At 42.3% G+C, this 15,447-nt stretch overlaps 1 protein-coding gene across 3 annotated transcripts in view; it reads left to right on the top strand.

The window, feature by feature from the left end:
- The window catches only part of LOC130107784 (sodium- and chloride-dependent taurine transporter-like), a 33,257-nt gene extending 18,169 nt beyond the window's left edge, over nt 1-15,088 (top strand). For all 3 annotated transcript variants that reach the window (XM_056274535.1, XM_056274536.1, XM_056274534.1), the window contains exons 2-14: nt 1,134-1,363; nt 1,487-1,621; nt 3,484-3,718; nt 4,537-4,669; nt 6,297-6,431; nt 7,215-7,318; nt 7,465-7,589; nt 9,034-9,146; nt 10,458-10,595; nt 11,089-11,191; nt 11,780-11,880; nt 12,191-12,361; nt 13,197-15,088. In XM_056274535.1, the coding sequence (XP_056130510.1) occupies nt 1,135-1,363; nt 1,487-1,621; nt 3,484-3,718; nt 4,537-4,669; nt 6,297-6,431; nt 7,215-7,318; nt 7,465-7,589; nt 9,034-9,146; nt 10,458-10,595; nt 11,089-11,191; nt 11,780-11,880; nt 12,191-12,361; nt 13,197-13,352 (1,878 nt within the window). In that variant the 5' untranslated portion in view covers nt 1,134 and the 3' untranslated portion in view covers nt 13,353-15,088. The remainder of the gene's footprint in view (nt 1-1,133; nt 1,364-1,486; nt 1,622-3,483; nt 3,719-4,536; nt 4,670-6,296; nt 6,432-7,214; nt 7,319-7,464; nt 7,590-9,033; nt 9,147-10,457; nt 10,596-11,088; nt 11,192-11,779; nt 11,881-12,190; nt 12,362-13,196) is intronic.
- Nucleotides 15,089-15,447: the final 359 nt, after the last annotated feature.

The following is a 15,447-nucleotide window of genomic DNA, read 5'->3' as shown; positions in this document are numbered from 1 at the left end:
GCGCCTTCGTATCTTCTGGAGCTCAGCCAGGGCTTTGGGAATGCAGAGGGATATCGTCCTCTCTAAAATTGGATCACATTGTACCAAGTCGTTACTGATATTCTAGCATAATAGAGAGCTGTTCGTACAATTACGTCATCATTTTTACTTCATTTGAGGCGAGGTTTTGCACATATGTATTGTATTCAAAACATTCCCTTCCTTTTCCCTCCATTACAATGTACCACCCGCTAAGCGGAGGACGTAAAAAGTGAAATCCACCCTGAGAAAGAACTCAGTTCCTACAACGCTTCTACGTAGTCTATCTAAAGTCCAAGGACAACACATTCAGTTAATTCAGATGCCCACTCTGGAGACCTATCTTCAACTTGAAGGCACTGTTTTACAGATAGGGTGGGCTTTAATAGGATGGATACTTCCTTTACTGTACTTCCTGCCGGTATCTCTTCATGTAACGCTTTGCAAGCGCAATTTGTAAGACATATATCAAGCATATCGACTCATGGGACAGCCTGCAGTTAGTCAACATGTACAGGTCTAGATAGGACACAGATGTTCTACTTAATATTCCAGTTTATAATTAACAGGGTTGCATTGTAAAGACAGAGAAACCCTTAACAGAAGGTCAATTGTTGCCCTAATTCAGTCTCTCTTCTCGATCTTGACTAAAGTAGAAACCTTCTTATCAAAACACCAGGCATCTACCACCATTAGTTGTCCTCCAGGACACAATAAATTAGATATGTGATAGTAAACTACGGTCTATTAACAGGATAAAATTGTTGGGATTTACTTGTCGATAACTAGTTCCTGCTTCCTGTGCCCTGTGGAATACTATATATGCATGTGTACGTATATATGTTTTGTTTTTTGTATAGACTTGCTTGCTGTTTCAGTGCAGTTATTATAATGACCTTCATTCCTGTCATGTTCAGATTAGTGAGATTAATAATGGCATATCGCCACAAACAATGTTATATGGTACACTGTAACCCAAACACAAGACAGCATTGTATCCCTAACGCCCCCCTCCAATGATGTTTTCCAGCGTGTTTTCCCCCACTCCCTTTCAGTCATTCGCTGTTGTTACTCCTTCCATTTACGTATCCTCCCCTTGTCTTGTCCTCCACCAGCATGGCACAGAAAGAGAAGCTTCAATGTCTGAAGGATTTCCACAAGGACACCCTGAAACCTTCACCAGGAAAGAGCCCCGGCACGCGACCTGAAGATGAGGCTGAAGGCAAAACCCCTCAGAGGGAGAAGTGGGCCAGCAAGCTCGACTTTGTCCTGTCTGTGGCTGGTGGCTTTGTCGGATTAGGAAATGTCTGGCGGTTCCCGTACCTTTGCTATAAAAATGGTGGAGGTAGGCCACATATTTGTACACCAACGCATCAGGCCAGGGTATGGACCTCTTTGACGGGTGCGAGTGTCAGTGTTTGAACCCAGTTGACATGACTCTTCCGCTTTGTGTCTTTCTGTTACCCAGGTGCATTTCTCATCCCCTATTTCATCTTCCTGTTTGGCGGTGGCCTGCCTGTGTTCTTCCTGGAGGTTGCTCTGGGCCAGTACACTTCTGAAGGAGGAATCACCTGCTGGGCCAAACTCTGCCCCATCTTCACTGGTCAGTCCAGAGCTAGACACCACATGTAATAATGTAGATATTAATACACAAACGAGCAAGGAGTACTGGCTGTGCATCACAACAATCCCAATCATGTCCTCCAAGTACATATCTGGACATATCTGGCCTTGAGTGGGAGATTTTTAGAAAACAGTCATCAACAATGTACAAATGAAAGCCTAGCCTGCATCTCAGCACACTGCAGCTCTAAACTCCCAAACTGTATCCAGTTTTCATTGTGCTGTCTCTTGCCAGGCTCTGTGCACAGACATTGTGTTCTGCTGAGATCTCCCTCCCCGCTGGCTAATTAGACTACACTTCATCAGCCTGCTCTGTGTTGTGTAAAAGACATTACTCAGAAAAGCTGAGAAAGTACTTTAGAAGACACAAAAACCTCATGGAGGATTAATGGTTTAGGATATCTGGGTGGTTATTCACCATTGACTGGCTTTAATATAGCATGCACAAACCCCCCCCCAAAAAAAAACCAAATGTATACAAATACACATAATTATACACAAACACACTTGTCACAAATGCTCAAAATGACACACAAAAGTCGACTTTCAAACCTTGTTGTGAAAAGCATTGCAGGTTTTTGGTTGCCATGGAAACAGAGTTGGGAAAAACTGATGAACTGAAGTTGCCTAGTGATGGAAACAGTCTCATTGTGCAAGTCTGAGTAAAGGGACATACAATTTGAAAACATGGCAGTTTTTGTTTGATCTGCAGTTGCTGTGTTGATCCAGCTGGGTATTTTTTTTTTCTTTTGCTTTTTGGTCAACTTCACTCATGTGATATTGTAAGTGGTTATTTTCAGTCATGATAAGGTCCAGGATTGGGTCAACAAAAATGTCTCTTCATTGGAAATTACAAAATGCTATTGACAACACAAGAGACCCTATCCTGCTAGTAGGTTCAGGAAGGCACCAGCCGTTACAAGGTGCAGCTTTGCAGGTGAGGACAAGTGAAGGGGCACTGGATCCCCAGCAGTTGCCACGGCTGTCTTGTTCATGTTCACACCCAAGGCATGAAAGGAGAAGAAATTGCTGGAAACAGCCAAAGAACAGGATTGTGTGGCACCAGATCTCCGGCAGCTGTCTTTGGTCTCACCTGTTCATGGAATGCTTTGGCTGCTGTCTATCCATATGGCATTGTGTATGCAGTGGAGGGACAGAAGTCCACAGGTGGCCTCAAACTGGCCCGCCGCATGTTGCCATTGTCCTCCCCCATACTCACAAGTGTTTTCATCACACCCTGGGAGAACATGACTTTCTCTGCCATGCACATGCTTACATTTGCACGTCTGGTCACTCATTCACACACACCCCTGTCACTGGACTGACTTGTCTAACAGCTTGCATTTGGAATGTGGGAATGAGGAGGGGGCGAAGGGGAGTTCTACAGAGCTGACCGAAACTTAAAAATACTCTAGGGGAGTGTAAGATCATGGGAAATTTCTGTGCCCAGGTTTAGGCCAAAGTCGTCTAAAAATAGCGTACAGACACTAAGGTCATTATTGCAGAAGTAAGAGAACTCAACCATTGGAAATTTCCCTTCCTTGAAATAAGAGATAAAAGAGTTGGTTGTCCTCTGGGTCAGCGGCTGTGGGCTTGTTTAAATTCCTTTGGCTTTAAGTCAGGGCTATGGTAGCAGTTTGGTAGCGTGTTTCCTGTATATTCCAGTATATCGCTGAACCAGCACTTAGACTAATTTCGTATTTCCTCGCGCTATAGAAACCATACAACAGAGTCGAAATACGATAACTCGTGGCTCCGAATGTGTCTTTTACGAAAAGGTAAGGGTATGTTCTTTGAATAAAGCTGAAACAGACTCTCTCTTTCTTTCTTTCTCTCGTCCAGGTATTGGCTATGCCTCCATTGTGATTGTATCTCTACTGAACATTTACTACATCGTGATCTTGGCCTGGGGGCTGTACTACCTGTTTCAATGCTTTCAGCCTGAGCTCCCCTGGGCCAAATGCAAGCAGCCCTGGAACACAGAAAACTGTGTGGAGGACACAGTCCGCAAGAACAAGACCCTTTGGCTTGCAGCCAATATCACCAACTTTACCTCTCCTGTCACTGAATTCTGGGAGTAAGTACTTATTGACAGCAAGACCACACACAAACACACACGTACACGCACACACAAATACACACACACTTGTTTTCCTCTACTTCTGAGGACCCTTGTTGACTACATTTATTCGTTTGATTTAAAGCTAACCTTAACCATCAGAACTACATGCCTAACTTTAACCCTTTCCCTAACCATAATTTAATCCTAATTCTAACCTTAACCCCAAACCCAAATCCTAACCCTAACATCGTCCATAGAGGAACAGCCCAAGTGTCCTCACTTTGCAAAAATGTCCTCAGTATTATGATTTAAATCTCAAACTTGTCTCACAAATATAGCTGACGGAGAACACAAATGAACACACATCCGAACATTGTGTATCTGTGATATACACAGACACACACTAGCATACCAGCATGTTCTCTGCACCCACATGTGGGCCAAAGCATACTCATGAACAAAGTGTAGACCGATGCTATTGCTCCTTGTTAGCCTTGATCTGTTTGAACAAGCAAACCCTTTGCCGTCTGCTGTTGGATTCATCCCGGTGCAATCTGCACTTGATTTTGTTTTTTGTTAAATCTACCGAACGGCACGCTGAGTAACAACAGCGGTGTTCCTGTTTACTTTGTATTGCTTTTAATTAGGCTCTTTGAGGATTGTTTTTTGGCCCAGGACCGTGAAATATTGCACAGCCTGCTTGCTTTCTGGGATTTTGAACTAGCTAAACCCAATGTGCTGCCGAAAGCCTTGTTTTTTTGAGTCTGCTATTGTGTGCAGCCACAGGTACGCAATTAACCTGTTGTGTGTATGTGTGTGTCTGCCCTCCATAGACGCAACGTCCTGAGCATCTCCTCCGGGATTGAGGACGTTGGGCCCCTGAAGTGGGACCTGGCCTTGTGTCTCCTGGCAGTGTGGGTTATCTGCTTCTTTTGCATCTGGAAGGGAGTCAAGTCTACTGGGAAAGTGAGTTCTGTGGTGTAAAGACATCCTGTGCTTGTTTTGTTGCCTGGATCCTGGTTGGCCTTTGCTTTCTACTGGCAAGCTAGTGTTGAAACACTGGTGCTTACAATAAAAAAAAAAACCCTAAATGTCTGGAGGCCCAGTTAATTTGTTTGATTTAGAGCCACAAGCTGCTGTGCTGTTCAGGATGTTATGTTTTGGCTAGACTTGCTGTCGACTGTATACAGTTGACTACAGCCTGTTCACCCTCTCTGTCTGTGCTAACGGGACAATTTCTGGGCCATATCCAAGGCCTTGGAGAAACCCAAGAGAGCTCTGTGGCTTGCAAGGAAAGTGATTGACTGTCTACTTCATGAAGTGAATTTTAAAGACCAAATTGTGGTCGCTTTGCCTTATAAGTATATTTGCACTAATATACTTAAATGTAGGTTATTTATCAAAATGAAAAATGTCAGCTTCTTACCCAACGACGTAATACCCGAAACATATCCTTTCAAAAAGTGAGCGAACACTGAAATGGTCTGTTGACTTTTTTGTTTTCCGTCTTCATTACAAAAATATGGTGGGGGAACACACAAAAATAGAGGAAGTTCTTAGCTCATAAAACAAGCTAGCTTCCCTGTCACGAGTACATGTTATGTACTCTTGTCCTCTGAATCACAAGGCACTTTTAGTTTTGTTCCACCTGGATGCCTGATTCTTAGGCAACCGTTTTTTGATATTCGGTATGTCATCATTTGCTTGTAAACAAGGACAAACAGAAAGTAATTCATCTTGTCAGTATCCATCCATTATCCAAACCGCTTATCCAACTTAGGGTCGCAGGATGCTGGAGCCTATCCCAGCAGTCATTGGGCTTAAGGTCATCATTTTGTCAGTATATATTGAGTAAACAAGCCCGATGTAATCACAGGTAGAAGTTATTTTCTTTTTTTTCCCCTTTTTCTTGGAATTTTTCTCCTTTTCTCCCCAATTGTATCCAGCCAATTACCCCACTCTTCCGAGCCGTCCCGGTCGCTGCTCCACCCCCTCTGCTGAGGCAGGGAGGGCTTCAGACTACCACATGCCTCCTCCGATACATGTGGAGTCACCAGCCGCTTCTTTTCACCTGACAGTGAGGAGTTTCACCAGGGGGATGTAGCGCATGGGAGGATAATGCTATTCCCCCCTGAACAGGCGCCTCAACCGACCAGAGGAGGCAGTAGTGCAGCGACCAGGACACATACCCACATCCAGCTTCCCACCCGCAGACACAGCCAATTGTGTCTGTAGGAATGCCCGACCAAGCCGGAGGTAACACAGGGATTTGAACTGGCGATCCCCGTGTTGGTAGGCAACAGAATAGACCGCTACGCTATCCAGATGCCCTAAAAGTTATTTTCTTTTTCCGTAAGACCAGCGTCATAACTGCTGTTTTGCCACCTGTCACAACAAAATTGTGATTCTCTATTGTTTGGCTGCACAAAAATAAAGTGTGTATTCCAAATTGTCAACAAATTTACAAGAAATCGGTTCCCATACCTCTTTCCGTCTGTATGTAATTTCATTCTACATGTAATGACCGTCAAACATGCTTGTCACTCAAACTCGGTGTTGTGGTGATGTCTGATGATGTCTGTGTCCACTCTAGGTGGTGTACATAACGGCGACTTTCCCATTTGTCATGCTGATTGTGCTGCTGGTGCGTGGGGTGACCCTGCCCGGGGCAACCGAAGGGATCAAATTTTACCTGTACCCTGACCTGAGCCGTTTACAGGATCCAGAGGTAAGAGCTAAAAACAGCTAATAACAGCACTTCCCCGGTGCTTTTGTTCCCATCTCTATTACAGGCTGTGTATACGGGCGTAGGTCATGCCGTCTCACCAATCAGCCTCCACTTTATCTGGACCTAGATATTTACAATGTGGAGCCAACTGTTTGGATCAAAATATTATTGATGATTACAAAAGCGAGTATAAGCGTTTCCATTCACAATTCCCTTGGCATCAGTCCAGTGGAAATATTGAGACGGGGAAAGCAATGGGTTTCAGTTATGGCTTGCCGCACACATGAAGTTCATGACAATAATTCTGTAACATCATGTGGGTTCAGTGTGCCAATTACGCGCTGCTGAAGCGTTCAGAGTACAACATACTATGGCGTACATGAAATATGCAGCATTTTAGTCCTACATGTTATTTATTTTTTTCTGTTTTCTGTTTTCTGACAAGTCGTGAGTTTCAGGAGAAGCACTGCCATTGCAGACGTTATTTTTATTGTCGAATCAATTTGATTAGTGGCCTCAAGTTCTTGTTTTCCTCATGTTAGCTGTTTTTGTTTGTACATTTGACAATAAAAAAAAAACTTAATTAAATTTCCAAAGTAGTACATTCAATTTGGAAGCAAATGCCATTACACAACGACTGAGTCAAATTTCATCTTATTCAATATGAACACTAAACTAAAAGTCCAGCAAATACATAAACATATATATGTGAGGGCTTACGTCTTGCAAAAGGACTCCCTGCCATTTCGCATCATGCCTTCGTCTCTTTGCTTGCCACCTCAGGTATGGATTGATGCAGGGACCCAGATTTTCTTCTCCTATGCCATTTGCCTGGGGGCCATGACATCTCTGGGGAGCTACAACAAGTACAAATACAACTGCTACAGGTGGGTTATGTTACCACAGGAACAAGGGACTGTTGAAGTGACAGCAACACGTGTCAGAGACGGTTGCGTGAAAAAAAAAAAAAAAAACAGGAACTTCGGTTCCGTCTGTGTTCATTAACAACCTCCATGACATATGTGTGACATAGGGACTGTTTGCTGCTGGGAGGCCTCAACAGCGGTACCAGTTTTGTGTCTGGCTTCGCAATATTTTCCGTCCTGGGCTTCATGGCACAAGAGCAAGGGGTGGACATTGCCGATGTGGCAGAGTCAGGTACGAGGGTCCCAAGGTGATGGTAGCAGTGATGGTGGGCACTGCTACTGAACAAAAAAAAATAGAGAAAGATAATTTGAGACTTTAAATTCAGTGAACCAAAAGCAAAACATTGAGGGGGATAAAAAAAATCACAACATGAGAATTACGTTTTGGGAACGATAATGCTGAAATGTAGAGGTACCAGCTATTGCACACTCCTTGAAAAAAAAGCTTTAAAGAAACAGAATTGTCGCTTCGGTAAGATCTAGGTCCCATCTCTGCCGAGGACTGATTAGGTTGTTGTGCGTTTTCACTATTTCTGCACAATTAACTGCTGTTTAAAGAACTCCTCTATCTGGGCATCATCATTACTACACCTGCATCTTCCACAACCGCCTGTGTATAAAGGCACCAGGTGTGCCATTGTTTCATATTGAAGTTGAAGATTTCATTTAGGGGAGGGGATATCCATACGGAGATTGGCATCTTTGTGGATTTACAGTATCCAGCTGGCAATACTACAGTTATCTTTGTAACCTGTTGGGGAAAAAAAAACTGTCATTAATAAGTGTTGCCATAACTATTGTTTGGTCATAGAGTATGCTATACTCATCGCCAGTGATGCTGCTGACAAGCAGCATTGCGCTGTAAGCCAGTTTTGTTACAAGCTGTGGATCTCCTGAGGTGGACTCCATTGGTTCTGTTTCTGTCTTCCTTGATACTCTATGTGGACTTTGGAGGCGATGCGTCTTCTTTCAGCATGCTCGCTCTGCTCAGTAAAACTACATTCTTGATGTCTTCAGACTTGAACTTAAATCTTTATTGATGTACCTTGTCAAATTTCTCTTTGTGTGACTCAGAATGATGGCATGATAATGTGCACGCAATGGTTTTATTGTATTGTTACTGTTATTCGTATATTCAAATGTTTGCCGCATGAGTATTCTCCGAAAAATAATTTTTAGGAATGCATTTTGTGGATTGAGTAATCACATGCATTTTGCACAGCTGAACAATTGAGTCGCGTCAGCCCACGTGTGAGCTGACTTTGTGTTTATGGTCTGTTCACATCCTGTTGACTCAGTCCATGGCTTTGATCAAAAATCTCATCTGCTTCGTTAATATTTGTCCAGCAAGTAAACATGTACATGATAGCAGACCATGACACAGCAATGTTTATCCTTTTTGTAGCAGTTTCTCCTTATAGCGATTGCATACACAGTGCCAACAAGCGATAAATACAGTACCCTATCCAGGCAGATTATAGGTGACACCTCTAAGCAGTTTGAAAACGGCCATTTTAGAGGACGTACCATTAAATACCGATCCTGCTAGGCCTCTCTAGCACGATGCTTACAGTATTTTTTTCGATCCGCCCCGTGCCGTCAAAGTCGAAATCAGACAGATAAATTAATTCTATTTCTTGCCCCCTTTCCCCATTCCCTCTCTTTTTTCCTTTCAGGCCCTGGCTTGGCCTTCATCGCGTACCCTAAGGCTGTGTCCATGATGCCACTGCCTACCTTCTGGGCCATCCTCTTCTTTATCATGCTTCTGCTTCTGGGCCTGGACAGTCAGGTCAGTGCTTTCACAATGACAGCAGTATTATGTAATGTACAGGGTAGGTGGTCGGTGTGGTGCCCATTAGAATGCTTCACAAAGACTTCTACTACACCACTATGAAGGCACCGATGTAGTGTAAGCGGGGGGACTCCTGTCAGACCTGAGGTGTAAAATATATTTACTGCCTCTCTAATTCACATCTAACAACTCTTAAGGTCTCAGATTACTTGGCAGACATGAAACTCTTTACGCGCAACACTCTTTACTGTAGTTTAGCATGGCAATTTATTATACAAATTACAGTGATTTTTGTAATATTTACAAGTATTTTAAATGCGGTCTATTCTCACTGAGGTATTTTACTATACCATATGTGGCCCACAGCATATGGGGACTGCCAAACTTGCCATTGAAGGCACAATCCCACAAATTATATTTGAATGAACGCGTGAGTGCCCAACATTCAAACATTTGAGTTTGCAGAATCTGGTTTTGTGGCATACGTCATCTAGCTGTGATTTCCATCTACTCATCTGACAGAGTCTTGATTAAGACAGGCCAGGCCAATGAGACAAAACACAAGTGTGCACCAGGGGAGTTCTCTCACTATCACATTTCCTACTTCCAAGTGTAATTCTACTCTTGTGCTAACTCAGTCTTGCACATGGCCAACTACTCATCTCAGCCAAATGCAGGATCAGGGCAATGCTCTAAATTTGAGCGCATGTAAATACTCATGCATCTACGACTGTTTCCATGGCAAGCGGGAGAGCGGGTGTTGCTGGTGAACCTCTTGACCATAAATTTCATGCAGATTAGCGGCGCCTAAGACCACATTGTTTATTGTGGCTCACACATATAGACCATTGCTATGTGAAGAGTGCTCGTCTTACTATGTGCACTCATAAACACAGGAAGCCTCGATTAAACCACAGAGGTGTGACTTGATATGTCTGCATTGTAGAACAGGAGCTAGGTGTTGGAATTGTGCAGCCTACGACATGGACTGTGTTAGCAGAATCGGGGCAGGGTACTGAAGATGGGTCGGGGGGCAGAGAGAGAGAGAGCGGGGGGGGGGGGGTACTGAGATAGAGACGGAAAGAGACTGATTCCCTGTTGTTAAGCTTGCAAGAACCAGTGTTCCAGAAAAGAGTCCTGTTAAAAAAAAGTTGTTAATGTCAACAAAGGAAGCAGTCTTTCTCATAATTACTGGTTTGCTGAGACAAAGCAAGCTCTGCATGTTGGGAGAGAGAGAGGGAGGGAGAGAGAGAGAGAGAAACTGACTTTTTCTCCCTGAGAATTTAATGGCCACCTTTGTCCCTACAGTTTGTTGAAGTGGAAGGACAGATCACCTCTATTGTGGATCTGTATCCATCCCTCCTAAGGAAGGGTTACCACCGAGAGATCTTTATAGCTGTCATGTGTTGCATAAGCTATCTTCTGGGCCTCAGCATGGTGACAAAAGTAAGTTCAGCAAACACTAACTTCAGTTATTATCCTCACTGTAACCTCTGTTCATCACTCACCATCCAAAAAAAACAAAACAAAGAAAAACCATCAACAACAAGAAACAGAGATTCGGTTACTGTTTTCGGATCAAAACAAGAGATATCACCATAGACTTTCTTTCCCCTGTTGCATTTTGACATCCAAATATGGTTTTCCACCAAGCGCTGCTCACATCTTGTGTTTGACATCATGAATGGAACAATTTGGAGCGCCGTTTTCCGTTAAGCAGTTAACTATACTTCAATGACATCTCACCACCTGTTAAACTCTACTCCTATTGGCAGTATGCCAGCATTCTTGTGTATCACTCTCTCCCACTATTCCCTGCCAGCACCCACCCCACCACCACCACCCACCCCCTCTCTCCCTCCTCCTTGGTGACTTTCCTCTTTCCGTTGTTCTCCAGTCATGTCCAAGAAGTAATTTATGCCCTCCTCTCTCTTTTCAGGGTGGCATGTACGTGTTTCAACTCTTTGACTACTATGCAGCCAGCGGTGTGTGCCTTTTGTGGGTCGCATTCTTTGAATGTATCGCTGTAGCCTGGGTTTATGGTAAGAGAAATGACTCAGGTTCAGGGACGGGCGCTACCTCACACCATGACAGTCAAAGTAATGATTCCGATGTGTACAAAATAAAATTGGCCACTTCCATGGGGGTAAACAAAGGTTCCCTTGTGGTTCCCTGCCAGTGGTAAATAACATCAAGTGGCGTCTGGGACAGCCATTGGATGGCGTATTACACAGAGCTGTTACACCTCTTAACAGTGACCTTTTCTGCAATAGCAAAAAGGGGCACTGTGTCCTAGGTGGCACTCATGGAGGCGTTATTTTATCACCATTATAATAGTGGCTATTATTACACGTGCTGAATGTTCAATGACGCTCTATCACATAGCAGTTTATTAGCTACGTCCCATATTTGTGTCCAATCCATTGTTAATGACAGACAATGAGTGATGGCTTATACTTGGAAAGGTGAACCCAAGAGATGCTGTTGTTGGTGGCAGCACATGTAGTTCATTTCCAGTGCCTTAAAATCCATCCTTTTTTTGGTCACACAATGATTGTTGTGTTGATAAACATTGCAAAAAATGTCTGCCGTTTATTCATACCCTCCATATTTCTCCCTGTTTTGGACAGGCGTTGATAATTTCTACGACGCTATTGAGGATATGATTGGCTACAAACCAAACGCGTGGATGAAATGGAGCTGGACTGTCATCACTCCCGTCCTCTGCATGGTGAGAGTCCAACAGAAGTTTTCGTGGCAGCATTTCATTGGGCAGAATGAGGATGACATGTGACACAGGTTTACACAGAGTTAGCAACAGCGGTGTATATAATGCAGTAGGGCAGACCCGGGGCATATCATGCCACTCCTGTCAAGAGAATTTTGCTTGATAAAAAAACGTTTTTGCATGTTTATTTGAATAACAAATGAAATTATCTCACCCCTCCTGGCAGATTTATCACTTAACAAAAAAAAAGGAACCTCATACGTTCAGCATATTTCAAAAAGATATCATTATAAACTGCATATTTGTCCCCCAGGGTTGCTTCGTCTTCTCCCTTGTGAAGTACAAGCCCTTGACTTATAACAAGGTATATGAGTACCCCGACTGGTCCATTGGCCTGGGCTGGTCTTTGGCCCTTGCTTCAATGATCTGCATCCCCATGGTGATGGTCATCAAGATCCTTCAGTCTGAGGGACCCCTGATTGAGGTAAAACGATGCGGCACCCTTACAGTAGACAACATGACATGAACAGATATGAGATAGAGAGTTATGACAGTTTACTCCTCCCCCTCAGCAATGGAGTCACTGCAGCAACAAATGATAGGATGCAACAAGCAATACAATGAATAGAACTGCATGATAGTGTGATAGAAAGAATATATCAAAAATATATGAAAACAACATACTGAAGATAAGAAAAATAAAAATATAATGTCTGCCATGCACATGAAGAATTCTTGCAATCTGTCAATAACCTATTTAGTTGCAGGTTCAGGTTCAGGTTAGTACAAGAGCACACATATAAACAGGATTTGCACGGAGAAGCAGGACGTGCAAATGTGCGTCACTGGTTGTCCGCATTATTAGATTTACAGAGCAGATGTGCAAGTGTGCATTGCTCTTATTATCAAATCAGATTAATTTATAGAGGAAACCGGTAAAGAAATTGGAGTAGCAAAAGCAGAAAGAATAGCAAAAATGTGAATTGGAGTTCAAATACAGCAAAGCTTATGTAGGGTACAGTGTGCAGATACATGGCTAACTGAATGAATGAATGAATGAATGAATGAATGAATGAATGAATGAATGAATGAATGAATGAATGAATGGGTGGGTGGGTGGGTGGGTGGATGGATGGATGGATGGATGAATGCATGCCTTTATTTGTCATTGCACAGCTATAAACGAAATTAAGTGCAAGGGTCATGGGTAATGTTAGTTAACTGACGTACATTACTGCAGGTAAGATAGGCGGTGGTGTGTGTTTTGTGTTCATTTGTCCACTCTGTCCGATAAGCTTCCCTTCTCATCTGTCCTGCAGAGGATCAAAGCTGTGGCAGCCCCAGTGAAAGGAGGTGCGAGCTCTCGTCCCAAGGAGTACAGCCTGAAGGGCAGCGAGCTAACACAACCCCTAGACCCAAATGGGAACAATGGCTTGATCAAGCCCACGCACACCATTGTAGAAACAATGATGTGAGCGCTCTCTGTGAGAGGAATAAGATTGACGTGCTTTCTGTGTTATTTGCTAACTGATAGTGGTAGGTTTACAATGTTCTATATATTCGCACTAGGAATATTCTGGTTTGGTGTCTATGAGGAGAGTTATATATTGTTGTCATTTTTTTTCTCTTGAAATATTTTTTTTATTTTTTACAATATTGTTGTTAATGTTGTTACAATTGTTATTGCTGTAGTTGGCACTGATCTCAGTTTAGGCAGTATTTTCGATTAGAACATTTCGTTCTATGTTTACTACCTTTCTGTTGATTCTGGAGGCGAGGAGTTTGCTCTTTTTGGTGTGATAGCAAAAAAAAAAGATAACTTTTCACTTCATGAAATATAAAACAAGTATAATCTCAGTAAAATGAACATGTAAGCAAATGTGTAACAGGTAGCAGACTTCTAAGATGACGTCCTCACGTTGTTGTGGCAGTATCCTTGCCTAAGGTAATTTCTAATCTCTTGTTGTTGCTGTTGTTCGTCTTGAGATGCAACTGAATGTACCTCCGCGAGCTGCGGAAGCAAAAGCCACCCACATCTGCAGGTAGAGTACATATCCATAACACCTAGTCTGAATGTTAAGTGGCAATATGCAGTGTATATAGTTAATCTTGCATGACATCCTTACAGTTCATTAACAAGGCCCTGGCCAAATACTGCAGTAAATGCATTTCCAATGAGATTTATCTTTAGAGAGGGGTGAGGAAATGTGGAGAAAAACAGCTTGGTGAAGAAAGAACGAAAAGAGAAAGGGGAAGGGGAAGTGGCATTTTAAAAGTATTTGTACACCGCCTTCGACTACCACAGTCCATCCCAGTGCATTTATTGAAACTCTCTTTGCACTTTATATGTTCAATCTCACCTTTTATTGTAGTATTTTTTATTTCTATTGTTGCAAGAAATTGCAAGTACATTTGCAACACATTTCAGGAGGAAATATTTTAGCTTCTAACTTTTTGATATCGTTAACTTTGATATACACTAGATATTAACATATCGACTTGCTAAGACAATGAAGAATAGACATTTGAAAATTGACGTCAAATATCCCGGTTCACTACTAGTGAGAACTACGTGAAATGTAACTTCAAAAAGCAAAAACTTAAACTAAATTATTTTTTTTTCTAATAATTCTCAAAGCTTTCTCTATCATGTTCATTTCAATAGCAGACCTGCTCTGTTGAATATTTGTATTGTGCAAAACTACCACTGGATTCATGTTCAGTTTAGGTAACTATTTTAGAGTTTTACTTGTTTGTAAATCACATATGCCTTTTTGTAACCATTTTATACTGCGCATCACATGAACACTATCACTGATTACTTATTTTTCTGATTACTGTCAATTTGTATTTTAAATGTTGTTTATTGTGAACCTGAAAGACGTTTTCGGTGTGCAATATTCATCAAAGAAATGGCCTTCCTTGCTCTCTCAAAATTCTGTGTCGAACGGATCAAAAAAAATTTTTTCCCCATTATTCAATGATGTAAAATCTTACAAAACCACTGCCGACATAAATGTGGAACCGTTAATCCCAAAGCATGTAAAGGAGCCACCACAGTATAGTGCTGCTTTGTCGACACGAAAATTGGTGTAAAAATAACAAGTTCCTGGAAAATCAAGCGTACCAAAGTGTTTTTGTTCTCTTTTTGTCCCATTTCAGATGCACATGGCATCACTTATTTGTAGATTAAAAATAAACATTGTTTTCTTCAAACGTCTGTGTAATACCTATGCATTTTTTTCTGTAAATGTAAATCTCCCTTAGGCAATCTACGCAGGGCCTCAATACGTTCCTGCAATGCAGCCGACTGGAAAAATGCAAATCAATCACTTTACATTGCCTTTGCATTTAGAGAATTGACGTGTGTGTGTGTATGAGATGTACATTGTAAAGGTTCGAGGTGACAGGGACGGAAAACTTTAGAAATTTAACAACTTCCCATTGTAAAGGTTCGAGGTGACGGACGGAAAATATTAGAATTTTAACGACTTCCTATTGCAAAGGTTTGAGGTGACAGGGACGGAAAACTTTAGAAATTTAACAATTTCCCATTGTAATGTTTCGAGG

This window comes from Lampris incognitus, chromosome 2, assembly GCF_029633865.1.
Source record: "Lampris incognitus isolate fLamInc1 chromosome 2, fLamInc1.hap2, whole genome shotgun sequence".
Classification (NCBI taxonomy): Eukaryota; Metazoa; Chordata; class Actinopteri; order Lampriformes; family Lampridae; genus Lampris; species Lampris incognitus.
Note: the sequence above shows the minus strand (reverse complement) of the source record. Positions and strands in the feature narration are given on the sequence as shown.